At 42.3% G+C, this 14,065-nt stretch overlaps 1 protein-coding gene across 10 annotated transcripts in view; it reads left to right on the top strand.

Moving 5' to 3' along the window:
- Positions 1–14,065, top strand: part of PIEZO2 (piezo type mechanosensitive ion channel component 2) — a 213,815-nt gene that overhangs the window by 187,568 nt on the left and 12,182 nt on the right. For 8 of the 10 annotated variants that reach the window (XM_083449976.1, XM_083449981.1, XM_083449984.1 and 5 more), the window contains 11 exons: positions 1,452–1,606; positions 3,261–3,431; positions 4,048–4,467; positions 5,703–5,961; positions 6,076–6,258; positions 6,946–7,195; positions 7,998–8,130; positions 8,880–9,027; positions 9,133–9,347; positions 9,480–9,638; positions 11,296–11,443. In XM_083449976.1, the coding sequence (XP_083306102.1) occupies positions 1,452–1,606; positions 3,261–3,431; positions 4,048–4,467; positions 5,703–5,961; positions 6,076–6,258; positions 6,946–7,195; positions 7,998–8,130; positions 8,880–9,027; positions 9,133–9,347; positions 9,480–9,638; positions 11,296–11,443 (2,241 nt within the window). The remainder of the gene's footprint in view (positions 1–1,451; positions 1,607–3,260; positions 3,432–4,047; positions 4,468–5,702; positions 5,962–6,075; positions 6,259–6,945; positions 7,196–7,997; positions 8,131–8,879; positions 9,028–9,132; positions 9,348–9,479; positions 9,639–11,295; positions 11,444–14,065) is intronic. The other 2 variants (XM_083449983.1, XM_083449982.1) reach the window with 1 other exon arrangement.

Here is a 14,065-nt window from a genome sequence, read left to right as displayed (position 1 = left end):
CAAAACTATTGTTTCTAGATACTTGTAAGGAGCCGGAGTCAGGTGTAGATCAGCAGTTTTAAAAGTCCTCTATTTTAGATTGTTTGGGAACCGGTGAGAGAGCTACATCCTCTGGGTCCCTGTGGCGTTTACTAGCAGGCATAGCGTCACCGTGGGGAGTAAACAAGGAGAGGTTTCACCAACCAAAAAAGAGAGAAAAAATAGAAAGTGCTCGGTTTGTTCAATTTAAGAGCTTCTCTGTGTGGAGACTGCCAGGAGTTTCAGGAACAAAGTATAGAAGGGAGTTGGCGGTTAATAGCCAGCAGCTGGCGGCCTGCCCAGGATGCTTCACAGAACTTGCCCAAGATGTTTCTCATAGCATAGACAAGAAGGTGCTGTTAGAATTTCAGTAAGTTGGTAAGTTAAAAAGTAGAGAAGTAAAAAGGAAAAATTACTTCCCTGGGTGGCAGTCAATGCTAATTACAGTCCTGTTATCTGCGGAGCTCCAAAGCCTGCTTGCTAAGCCGTCTCCATCTTGGATCGCCTCCCAATCCAGAGCTGTCAATCAGATCAGCAATTAAAAAACCACTGGTGTCAGTGAAGTTAACTCTTTTTATTCAAGAAACCAAAACAGCACAGGACTAGCGATCCCAGCCACTCTTCCCAGTAGGTCTTGCCCCAATGAGGCAGTTGTGAGGACTGAGGGTTCCCACCTCCCCACAGCTGCCTAAGTCCTCTGTTCTCCAAGGTTTTTTTTCAAGCGATCAGATACTACATCTGCACACAATCCATCTCTCCTCTACTCTTTTCATTTCTCCATGAGTTCTGGGAGAGCGAGGGGAGGAGAAGGGGAGCAGGTCGCAGGAGGAGAGGGAGACTCCCTGGATTCTTCAGCAGCCTGCCTCATCTGTCTCCTGGCCCAGCTCCGCTCCAGCCTCTGAATCAGGACTGCTCTCTGCCACAGCCTCGTCCTGCTCACCTAAACTCTGTTGCCTCTTCAGCTTCTGACACCTCCTCTTCCCAGCCTGCTCCCTCTTCTCCCTCTAACCACTCATCCTTATCATCCCACCACCAGTCCCCTGGCTCAGTCTCCTTCCCTGGGGGATTCCCCAGCTGGTACCTCCCACCATTCCTCTGCATCCAGCCAGTCCTTGACAATATTTGTAGGAGCAGGTTTAGATTTTAGCAACTGTAGTTTTTCCTTATTTTCAAATGTTTTGGACGCATGATGTATATTAACAAAGACCTGCTAATTTTAGCTTATTTTTATTAGCTTATTGTTATATTGAGGATGAAAGAAACCTTATGAATTAGCATGGTAAGGGAGAAAGAATGAAACACTTCTATGGTAGTTCTGATACTCCTCAATTTTTGATATGCTGCACAATTCGTACTAGTTTGCACCAGATAATTGCCAGATCTCAGAGATTATTGGCAGACCCTACTTCTAAATTCTATCTCTTCCTTTTTAGGGGAATGTTCCAACTCGAGAGAGTATCCATATGTATTATCAGAACCATATAATGAAACTTTCTAGGGAATCAGGATTGGATGAAATTTATGAACCTGGACAGGCTGAGAGGACAGAAAGTCTAGAATCGGCAGTATCTCGTGACAGTGAATCCAGGTATTTTGTTTAAAATAAGCAGTAATTCAACCAATGCATATAGGATGATATCCAACATTTTTCAGATAGAGGGCCAATGGATTTCCTATTCTTCTGTGCCTCCCACCCCATTCGCAAGTCTGCGCCAGACGGTCTGACCAGATTTTGGAGGTGCACAGAGATGGCATGGTGGGTAGAGAGGAGAGAAAGAAGTCCTGTTTTTCTAAAAGAAGTCTGACCTAGTGGGAGGCCACAAGTAACTATCTTCTGTGGGTGATAATATGTTACAAGGGTAGTATAAGCAGCACCTCTGTTTGAGCTATTTGTTTTCCTAATGTTAAAGATTTATGAAAGCAGAAAAACTGTTACACATCATCCACATTTTTTTTAACAGTAGACCCATTGAAATTAAGAGACCTAACTTTGTCATGTTTATTAATTTCACTGGGTCTACTCTGAGTAAAACATAGTTGACTGCCACCCCAGGGCTTTTCCAGATATCATACATATAGTAACAAGCTGCACATTGGTTTACATATTTTGAAAATAAGAAAACCTTTTATGTAAAAGTAAAAGGCTTGCATTTTGTTTAATGAATAAAATAGACAATTGTGTACTAACCTATACAGTCTGGATTTCTCTGAAAGCGGATTGATTGATTAATAAATAACAGGTCATGTAGATCTTGTGGGAAGAAGTTTGCCTCCTAGTTATATTAACAAAACAGCACCAAAACAGCCATCTTTAACCAAATGGAAACTGTCTAGTCTGTCAGACAAAAGGCAGACCTTTCCTAAAGTTACAACACCCAATATCCATTGTACGCAAGAAGCATTTGAGAGTCTGACAGTGCAGTCCTAAGCAGGTTTACTCACGAGCACATTTCTCATGAGTTAGTGATCGGATTGTCTGAAAACATTGATATTGAGCTTATGCGTATGGATTTTTTCTAATTCCCATCTCACACATTGAATCTTGACAAGAAGCATGTTCTGCTAAAGATAAGAGCAATCCTCATATGTGCTGGAACATATATATATGCATATATACTCCAGGTTTCCTGAAGTGGCCATTACATTAACAGTTATATACAACAATGCATATAACTGCATAAAAATATTTATACAATTACGTTGCAGAAATGCTGAACTGAATTGGTTCAGCATATAATAGTATACATATTATACATATAATATACAAATTTATTCCAATTTTCATATAATTAGCCAAGCTTCTTTAAAAATAATAGAACACAAGCCAGTTAGAGGCAAGAAATTCCAGCAAAGCTTGGTAGGGTTGGGGCCATAAAATTCTGGGTATAAATCTGTTTCAAACTCAGTTGTTCCTCTGAGTTACTCCCTAGCAAATGAATTTAGGATTGCCACCTGAGCCACTCCATGTGATTTTGCAGGCTGTAAACTGTAACTGTGACAAAATGGCTGAAAGCCCTATGCCTTCACACCATAGTTTCCCATTTAACTACTATTGATCTGTGTGATTATCAAAACATTGTTTTGAATAAAAAACCAGTGCATACTGGTAGCTCAGAATCCCCACTCAAAACCTTGTCTCTGTGTCTCTGTATACTGCATGGCTAGCCTGCATGGTTACTATTGAACCACTTCAGGATGCTGTTGGTATATAACACTGTTTTTGTAACTGTTTGCACTGCTAGCTGCTGTACTGAAGCAACCACACTGTTGTTGTCAAGGCAGTCAACCCTTGATGATTTAGATGGACCAGACCCTATTCCTAAAACAAGTGAGCGTGCGCGTCCTAGGCTTCGTAAAATGTACAGCATGGATATGTCCTCCTCATCTGCTGACAGTGGCAGTATGGTGTCAAGGTGCTTAACCCATGCATGCTTTGTTCATTCATTTACCCTGACCATTGTAAATTTTGGCACTGTGGATTTTGCCAGCGCAGGTGTGTTTTGTGTGTGTTTTGTACGTATGTAGGTGTGCATGAGTACTTAATAGAAGCATATTTGTCTTGTTTAGGCTCATACCAATATTTCTAATGGGGGGGCTTTCTGTCTTTTTAGTAGCCCCCATTTGATCCTTATACTTTTGGTCTCAAGTTTCTAGATTAGATACCTATTTATTGATCCGTTCATTTTAGCTGAGAGCTTAGAATGCTGCCTTCAGCTCCTGGTTCAGATAGAATCCTGGTTAGCCTTAGCCACAGCAGCTAATATCATTGCTGGCCAAAAAATACCACACACACAAAAATAAAAAACCATAGGTAAGACAGAAAGAGGCAATTAATTCTTAAGAGGAGAAAAGATGGGGAGGATATGACACATAACGCCATGGCCTGTTCCCAGTCTTTTAACTGTGGTTGAGTTTGTCTTCACTGGCTTAACATTGAAATTTAGCATAGAACATACCTTGAACACATGAGTGTTTCATCTGTGAAATAAGAAATTGACGAAATAATATTGTTCCCCCTGTTCTTGACAGTGAGGCTACCCAAATCACCATGCTGTATTCTCGTCAGGGGACAGCAGAAACTATTGAAGAAGTTGAAGGGGAGGAGCACGAAGAAGGAGGAGAAGAAGAAGAGGAGGAGGAGGAGGTAGATGCTGCATCGAGGCAGGAGCATGACATGGAAGTTTATTGCATAGATTCTGAAGGAGCTGCATATACTTCTGATACAGATATACCATCCTATTCTGGTTTGGATGGCATTGCTGAACCCCCTCCTTCCTACAGCAAAGCTGTGAGCTTGGAGCTTTTCCCCTTAGATAGTTCCCAAGATGGTTCCTCTGTCAAAAACCATATGATGGTGAGCCCAGATGAAAATCAGTCTGACAAACCAGAAGATTCTATACTTCCTCCTTTGACACATGAGCTTACTGCAAGCGAACTACTTCTAAACAAGTAAGAATCATAAAATAATTTCCCCACAGGCATGTAAGATAATGTGAATTCATTATGTTACAAAAAGTATATTGTAAGGATGCTCAAGTTATTTAAGTGAATTGTAGTAAATTCACAGATCACCAGATCATTCTGATTACATTAGTTTTGTGCTGCTTCATGTGATAAATTCAGTTTATGGCACTTGTACCCTGGCCTTCCTTTCAGGAGATTACGGTAGCAGGGATGTGGCATTCAGTAGTCTCTCACTGGGGCACTGGCCATGGCTAGACCTGCTTACCTTCAAAAATAGAACTATGTCATGTGCTTTCAGATGAAGAAACTTTTGATAGCATTTTCTTTACTTTTCACAAATGTAAGACAGAATTGGACTGATTTGCAACAGGGTGCAATGATTTTGCATACCATGAACATTGAGCAAGAACATGAAAGGCACAGTGGCGGCCACACATGTGTTTCACCATATGTGCCCATGGTGTATACCTGATGGGAAACTGTGGCTAATTCTGACATTCTATGACAAGTACACACCCCAAGAAACACAGTCAAAATAATATCTGAGGAAGTGTGCATGCACACAAAAGCTTATACCCAGAACAAACTTAGTTGGTCTCTAAGGTGCTACTGGACAATTTTTTATTTATTTTAACTGCATCAGACCAACACGGCTACCTACTTGACCCAAGAAACATATTGCATTTTAAAGAAAAAAACTGATTTGAAACTCTTTATATGCAAATATTCTAACTTTGGAAAAGGCCTGGATGCTGAACCTGATTTCTCAAAATATTTGGGTGACATTCTGAAACTTACGTTACATGTGCCCACGGGTTTCTGTACCAGGAGATATTTTGTTTCCTTTGAAACACCCCACCCCACTGAGAAATAACACCTTCTTTTGAAATAAATGTGTGGTTAATCAAACTCTATGCCTGACCTTTGATAGCCTGCACTTCAGTTGCAAAGCAGGGCTCATGAGGTGTCTGGCCTTATGAAATCTCTGAGGGCCAAATACAGGGACTCCATTGGAGGGCTGCATTCAGCCTCCTAGGCCTGAGGTTCCTCACATCTCTAGTGTGGCTGGTAAAGAAACACATCTAAAGCTGGGTATTGGAAACTTGTTTGCATGGTTCTTTGTTAAGTAGAAATATATTATTTGTTGTTACTTACAGATTATTCTGCAGTATTTAAAATATTGGCACATCAAGTTATGTGATCTAACTTTGTCCCCACAGAATGTTTCAAGATGAGGAACTGGATGAGTCAGAAAAATTCTACTCTACTCAGCCTCGTTTTTTGCTGCTAATTTATGCTTTGTATAATACCCTTGTGGCTCGTTCAGAAATGGTGTGTTTTTTTGTAATTATCCTCAATCACATGATCTCTGCCTCCATGATTACCCTTGTGCTTCCTATTCTTATATTCCTTTGGGCCATGCTTTCCGTCCCAAGGCCTAGCAAACGTTTTTGGATGACAGCTATAGTCTACACTGAGGTATGTTGATATTCTAATGATAATTTCTCATTTTTATGGAATGTTACCCAATTTTCAGTGATTAAAGATGAAGCTATTTTTCATCTTTCTCTTTTCTCTCTTTTTTTTGTACAGGTTACAATTGTTATAAAATATTTTTTCCAGTTTGGCTTCTTTCCTTGGAATAAGCAACTAGAACTAAACAAGGACAAGCCTTACCACCCTCCCAATATTATTGGTGTTGAGAAGAAAGAGGGTTATGTTCACTATGACCTCGTTCAACTACTTGCTTTGTTTTTTCATCGATCCATTTTAAAGGTATTTTGGAATTTAAAAATGTATTTTATTGTTTTTAAACTTAGATTTTTGTATAGAATGATGTGACTGGCAGCATGCTGACTTCCCATCATATCTGAATTGCGGTTTCCAATTATAAATATTAAGAGCCATGGAGAAACTTATTAGACTAAATGAAATGTTTTCACTGCAACATTTCATCAGATCTGAATATGATTAGTTAGCTGTCTTTATTTCTGATTTATGTCTTTATTTCTGAAGTTATAGCATGGATTGCTTATAAGCTTTTGTGAGCAAATAGCTCCACAGGAACATCTGTTTGTGCCCTTAAACCAACTTGAAAGAACTAAGACTTTAAAACTGATCTTTGTCAACCAGGGTTTGGCCCTAAAACTAGTTTGCAATGCTGTTGCATGCCTTTTCAACCATAACTAGCTCCACAAATCTTGATTAGGGTTGTGGTATTGAAGAATGCCTTAACTAAAGCCCCTCATTTTAGAAGTTAAGTAATGAACCAGCACACAAAGTTAAAATTAAGTATTTCAGCAGCTTTATTCTTTAAATATGGTGCACAAGAGGTTAGGTGACTTGAAGATAAGAATATAAAATACACATGCTAATGGTATACAAAGAGAAGGAATCCCAACAATAGCCAATTTTAAAATATAATATAATTTTAAATATAATTGCTTAACTTTATTTTTTTAGTGTCATGGATTGTGGGATGAAGATGATGGAGGAGACAACTGCAGCAGTAAAGGCGACTCTGATGATGAGTCAGTTGAGTCGGACAGGAGAGGTTCTGCTGGCTCTTTGACATCAGTCAATTTGGCAGCATCTGTGGAATCCATACATGTTCATTTCCCAGAGCAGCAGACTGCCATCCGTAGGAAAAGTTCAAGTAGTGGCTCACAGCTTTCTCACAGATCCAGCTTCTCCTCACACCGTTCAAAAAGAGGTATGCATTTGGTTCACGACCAAGACTCTAAAACAGAATGTGGCATTACACATTGTACTTGCTTAGTCATTGATTTCTTGCCAATGGCAGGAAACACATTCTATTCTGAAGCAGCCACAGGGAAGATGGGAGAAGGAAAGAGGGCAAGGCATGCAGAGAAGGCAAGTGAAGACTCTTTAAATTAAAGGCTAGAACAAGTGAGAGAGGCTGCAGTGGGGGGAAAGCACACTGAGGCAAGAGACAAGCAGAGAGAGATGAGGAGGTTGGTCAGAAGGTGCAGGAGGAAAAATGGAAGGACTGCCAAGCTGCAGAAGTGCGAGGGGAAAATGGGGCAGCTGGAAGACTCACAGAGGAAAAGAAAACTCACAAATAGTGGAGGGAAAGATGTATGAACTGACCCAAGGATAAGAAATAATGGGAGCTTAAGAAATACGGGACTGTTTGGATGGAGTGAACTGAACTATGGGAGCTAAGATGGAGATGTTACACAACCTGATGACTTCTACAGGCAATGGGAAACTACCTTTCAGATAAGTATCAGTGGAACTTTTTAGATCCTGCTTGTTTTGCCCACCATTGTTTCAGCGTGCCACAGTCTTCAAAGTTAAGACATAACAAGGAACTGTGGTTTATTTAAAATCAGAATTTGATCTCCTCCTTACGGGTACAAAGGAGGAGATGGATTACATCTGAACCATGCCAAAACTCTGTGAATTGCTTAGTACTTACCATAATCCAGGGTAAACAGAGGTTTAAGATTGATGTATCACTTTGTAATTTCTCCCCCCAACTGTTTTCTCAGGAAGTACCAGCACACGGAACAGCAGTCAAAAAGGAAGCAGTGTGCTGAGCATAAAACAAAAATCAAGAAAAGAACTTCTCATGGACAAGCTGCGGGAACAACTTATCATAGCTAAGGCATTTACCATTAAAAAGTGAGCAATTAAAGTTTGTATCAGTTTAAATGAAATCAGGAATTGATTCTGCAATGCTTTGTGTAGGATTTTTAGAAGATTGCAATTCCATAAAAGGCTAATATCTGAAAGTTTAGTAACAAAGCACTATTCAGTCCTGAGGCTCCAAGTAACAGTTTTACCAGTGCACAGATTCTCTCTTTGTTTGTCTTCAGATTCTCCCACATTGTGTCTTGTGTGCTTTTTCACTTGTCCTAAATGTTCTAGAGCAGGAGAGGGGAACCTTTTTCAGCTTGAGGGCCACAGTCCCTTCTGAGCAACCTTCCAAGGGCCACATATCAGTGGTGGGAAGACCAGAAACAATATTTGGCAGAGCTTTCTACACACACATATACTCTGTTCTTCATCTGAACAATCAAACTGCATTATAAAAGTTCAAGGACATATCCAAGTCAATCGAAAACACTCATTGAGGGCGTAAAGTACAATGGCAGAGGGGCGTGGCCTGGGGAGAATACCAAGGACCAGCGCGAGAGAGTCTTGAGTTGTTATCTGCATTCTCAACACCTAGGAATGGGCAAGAGCACAATGCAAGCCAGACCTTCAGGCTTACTTGGTTTTCTCCCTCATATGGAACTGGGCCCCACGTCTGACTTCATGCATTTTGTAGTTATCCCTAAGCAAATGTATACGTTCTTGGGAGTAGTAAATTAAACTGCATAGTTCTTTACATAAAGTTATTTGTAAGACTGTATTTTCTGTTATTTCAGGACCCTTCAGGTATATGTGCCCATCAAACAGTTTTTCTACAATCTTATCCACCCAGATTACAGTGCTGTGACTGATGTTTATGTCCTGATGTTCCTTGCTGATACTGTCGACTTCATTATCATTGTGTTTGGATTCTGGGCTTTTGGGGTATGTTATAAGGAATTTGATGTATTTGGAATTTTTTTTGTCATAAATGATTATCTCTTATGGCAAATGTTCCCTGTACTTTATTGCTCCTGTTTTTCTTTGCAGAAACACTCTGCAGCAGCAGATATCACCTCTTCGTTATCAGAGGACCAAGTGCCAAGTGCATTCTTAGTGATGGTGCTAATTCAGTTTGGAACCATGGTAGTAGATCGGGCACTGTATCTAAGAAAGACTGTCATGGGAAAAGTCATCTTCCAGGTCATACTTGTTTTTGGTATACACTTTTGGATGTTCTTTATCTTGCCTGGAGTGACAGAAAGGTACGTGTTTGGGTTTTTGTTTTTTAAAAAAATTATGCTTTAAATTTAGCAGTGATTTAGTCTACTGCCTTAAAAATGTGATCAAAGTATGTGTGTCTATATTCATTTTCTCCCATCTATTTTATGTTGCAGGAAATTTAGCCAAAATATTGTTGCACAACTTTGGTATTTTGTGAAATGTGTTTATTTTGGCTTATCAGCATATCAGATACGTTGTGGCTACCCAACTCGTGTACTTGGCAATTTCCTCACAAAAAGTTACAATTATGTAAACCTCTTCTTATTTCAGGGGTGAGTATGGATATTTCTTTTCAGTCACACATTTACCGTATTTTTCGCCCTATAGGACGCACTTTTTCCCCTCCAAAAATGAAGGGGAAATCTGGGTGCGTCCTATGAGGCGAATGCAGGCTTTCGCTGAAGCGTGGAGAGTGAGAGGGGAAAGCAGAGCGCCCAGCGCTTCGGGAACACATCCGCACCCTAGGCAGCCCTGTGGGAGGTCCCACAGGGATGTCTAGGCTGTGGATAGCAGCCTGCTTCCCGGAGCGTCGGGCACCCTGAAAGCAGAGCGCCCGGCGCTTCGGGAACACATCCGCACCCTAGGCAGCCCTGCGGGAGGTCCCATAGGGATGTCTAGGCTGCGGATAGCAGCCTGCCGCCTGGCGCGAGGGCCGCCCTGAAGCAGAGCGCCCCTCGCGCCGGGCAGACACCCGCAGCGTCGGGAGCCCTCCAGGAGTTCCCTGCAGCGCTCCCCACGCTGCAGATAGCAGCCTGTCGCCCAGCGGGCGGGGCGCCCTGAAGCAGAGCGCCCCTCGCGCTGGGCAGACACCCGCAGCGTCGGGAGCCCTCCAGGAGTTCCCCGCAGGGCTCCCCACGCTGCGGATAGCAGCCTGCCACCGGCGGGCGGGGCGCCCTGAAGCAGAGCGCCCCTCGCGCCGGGCAGACACCCGCAGCGTCGGGAGCCCTCCAGGAGTTCCCTGCAGCGCTCCCCACGCTGCGGATAGCAGCCTGCCGCCTGGGGGGTGGGGCGCACTGAAGCAGAGCGCCCCTCGCGCCGGGCATACATCCGCAGCGTGGGGAGCCATGCAGGAGTTCCCCGCAGGGCTCCCCACGCTGCGGATAGCAGCCTGCCGCCCTGAAGCAGAGCACCCCTCGCGCTGGGCAGACATCAGCCAGCCCCACAAGCTCGGGGGACAGCAAGGAGGCGCAGCGCCGCCACCCCGCTGTTCCTCGACCTGGTTCCGTTTCCCCGACCTGCTTTTGGGGGGGGGGGAATAAAAGAAAAAAAATTTTCCTTTATTTCCCCCCAAAAAAACTAGGTGCGTCCTATGGGACGGAGCGTCCTATGGGACGAAAAATACGGTATTTAGCTATAGTGACATTCATAGGCTGCTTTTACCCCCAAATAGGGTCTTCAGGAGTGGCATACAACTTTTAATACAGTGGTACCTCGGGTTACATACGCTTCAGGTTACAGACTCCGCTAACCCAGAAATAGTGCTTCAGGTTAAGAATTTTGCTTCCGGATGAGAACAGAAATCATGCTCTGGTGGCGCAGCAGCAGCAGGAAGCCCCATTAGCTAAAGTGATGCTTCAGGTTAAGAACAGTTTCAGGTTAAGTACGGACCTCTGGAACGAATTAAGTACTTAACCCAAAGTACCACTGTATATATTTGAGTTATTCAGTATGATTTGATAATCATCAGTGATCACAGAGCTGCTTCATGACAGGAAAATTTAAATCTCCTTTGTGCAGTCAAAGCAACTAGTCATGTTGGGTTAGAACCCATGAATGATCAGAAACGTACCTAATCTTTTAGAACTCCCAAAAGTTAACCAAAACAATTAAAAATGAGCACATAAATCACCTGAAATCTTAAATGCTACAACATACTTGATTTAATATTCTTCAGTTAAAACTCACCTGTGATTATTTCTCTTTGTCTAGATTCCGCTTGGTACCATTCTTAACTGAGCTGAGGGCAGTAATGGACTGGGTTTGGACAGATACCACATTAAGTCTCTCTAGCTGGATCTGTGTTGAAGATATTTATGCTCATATATTCATCCTAAAGTGCTGGCGAGAGTCTGAAAAAGTAAGATTTTTTTAAAAAAAACCACACCATTTATTTTCATTAAATGTTTTATGAGGGCATAAATCATAGTGTAAGATCTTGAAGAAGCACAAGATAGAAAATTCATATCTGAAAATCATGCCTTTCTACAAATCTATGATGGTATCACTCCGCACAGTTCTGTTCGCCACATCTCATGAGAGAGATTGTGTAGGTGGAAAAGATTCAGAAAAGGGTAATCAAAAATGATTACGGGACTGGAGCAACTCCCTTATGAAAAGTTATAATAAGAACCTAAGAACTTTGGGTTCTTAGATTCTTATTATATGAAGAGCCTGCGGGATCAGGCCAATGACCCATGTAGTCCACCATAATGTTATCACAGTGGCCAGCCAGATGTCTGTGGGAAACCCAAAAGCAGGATCCAAGCACGAGAGCCCTCTCCCTTCCTGTGGTATTCAGAAGCATAAAGGCTCCTATCATGCAGGCAGAGCATAGGCATCTTGGCTAGTAGCCATTGATAGCCATGGATTTATTATTAGCCACTGATAGCAATTTTTGGAGTTTTTTGCTTTGAAAAGAGGCAGGTAAAGACCGACAAGATGAAAGTGTAAAAACATGTATGGTGCAGAGAAAGTGAATAGGGAGAAATGCTTTATCTCTCATAATACTAGGTCCTGGGGTCATCTAGTGAAGCTGCGTGTTGGGATGTTGGAAGATTCAAGACAGATAAAAAGTATTTTTCACTCTATTGAACGCACCGGACCATAGGACGCACCGGACCATAGGAGGGGGAGAACAGGGAAAAAATTTTTTTTCCTTGTTCTCCCCCTCTAAAACAAGGTGCGTTCAAGGTGCATTCACCCGAGCGTGTGGAGCTGGCGGTGGGGGGGAAGCACTGCTTCCCCCCACCCACAGCCTCAAAGATCCCTGAAGCCTTTGGAGCGCAGCGCCCTGCTGCCCTGCAGAGGCTTTGCGCGCAGCCGTCCCCAAGCTAAAAGAGCGAGACAGAGCCCTCCGTCTCGCTGTTCTGGCTTGGGAACAGCCTTGCTAGCCTCTGCAGGAGAGCGGGGTGAAGGCACCCCACTGCCCTGGAGAGGCTTTGCATGCAGTCGTCCCCAAGCCAGAACAGCGAGATGGAGCCCTCCGCAGCGCTCCGTCTCCCTGTTCTGCCTTTCGGCTTAGCAGCGCAGCCTGCATTCGCTCTATAGGACACACACACATTTCCCCTTAATTTTTGGAGGGGGAAAAGTGCGTCCTATAGAGCGAAAAATATGGTACTTCTTCACCCTGTACATAGCTAAGCTATGGAATTCACTACCCTACCACAAGATGTAGTGACGACTACCAGGTAGTTTTGTGCTCATCTAATTTTCTTTCAGGTACCTTCACATATAAATAGACAATTGTGTCTGCAAATGTAAACCTCGAATTGTATACATATATTCCAGAGATGGTTTAAAAGCCTGACAAGAATTAAAACTGAAGGGTCCCAGAAAACGTTATTTCAGCTCTTCTTTTCAGAAGTCTTAAATTTCACAGTAGTTTTAAAAAAACAACTAAGAATTTAGGACCAGAGCATAAAAAGTTATAACAGCTGAACCTGGTTCAAATGCAATGGTCCAAAAAGTTCCTTATTTACTTACCTGAAACAGGAACTCTTAACCAAAAGCAGAACTGTTCAACATAAATTCATGTGAACTGCAGGAAATAGCTTCTAAATGGACCACTGCAACATTTCAGCTATGGGTGCACTCCAGATCCATTAAAAACATTTGAAATGTTGCCACTGACTTCAGTAGGAATTAGTTTGCAACTCTAATTTATTATTTTTGGCATGCAATCAGTATTTTGCATGCATTGTTAGCTTTTTTGAGCCAGTATAGGCCAATCCTGTAAATTCCTGTATGTCCAGTTTATTTCCTTTTCACTTTTTTTTTTTAAGATTACAGTAACCCCACCATCACCTTTTTATGAGTTATGGTGTCTAATTTAATAACTCCTCTTCCTCAACTGATAGACCCAGGGACTGTCTAAAGGCCTTTTCTCACAACTGCTTCTGGGCTTGATGCCCAAAAAACAGCCTGTGTTGAATGTTAGCAGATATTGGTGCATGCTGAACTAGTAATATACTACCATTGCCCTACCTTAGACTTTAGTATGCCACTGCAGACTCCAACATGTGGGTGGAATGCCATATTCAGGATGCACAAATGGTTGTTTCCTGTGGCTGCCATATGCTGAAGTGATTCTGAAAATAAGACCCAAAGCAATCACTGAAGGAACACCCTAAAAACCTGGCTAGAAATCTACCCAGATAGATTAAGACAAGGTACTTGCAAAGGGCTTTTTACATCAAACTCATTGGTATCCTATGCAAAACAAGTTGTGGTTTATGATGCCTCATGCTATTATACTAGGTACTTAGTTTAAGATGTTTCCAGCTCACTGTCCACTCCCATCCTTGGATGATAATGGTTTTCTTAAGGGTGACCAACCTATCCTGCAAGCTGCAGCCTTCTAATAACATTTAAATGATTCACTATGGGTGGCAAGACAGGGGCTTATGGCTCCTTGAAATATGGAATATATATATGGCTAAAATAAGTATACACTAAATTTTGGGAGATGCTTGTAACATAT

This window comes from Podarcis tiliguerta (assembly GCF_965153285.1).
Source record: "Podarcis tiliguerta genome assembly, chromosome: 7".
Lineage (NCBI taxonomy): Eukaryota > Metazoa > Chordata > Lepidosauria > Squamata > Lacertidae > Podarcis > Podarcis tiliguerta.
The sequence above is the reverse complement of the archived record's forward strand: the minus strand, read 5'-3'. Positions and strand labels throughout refer to the sequence as shown.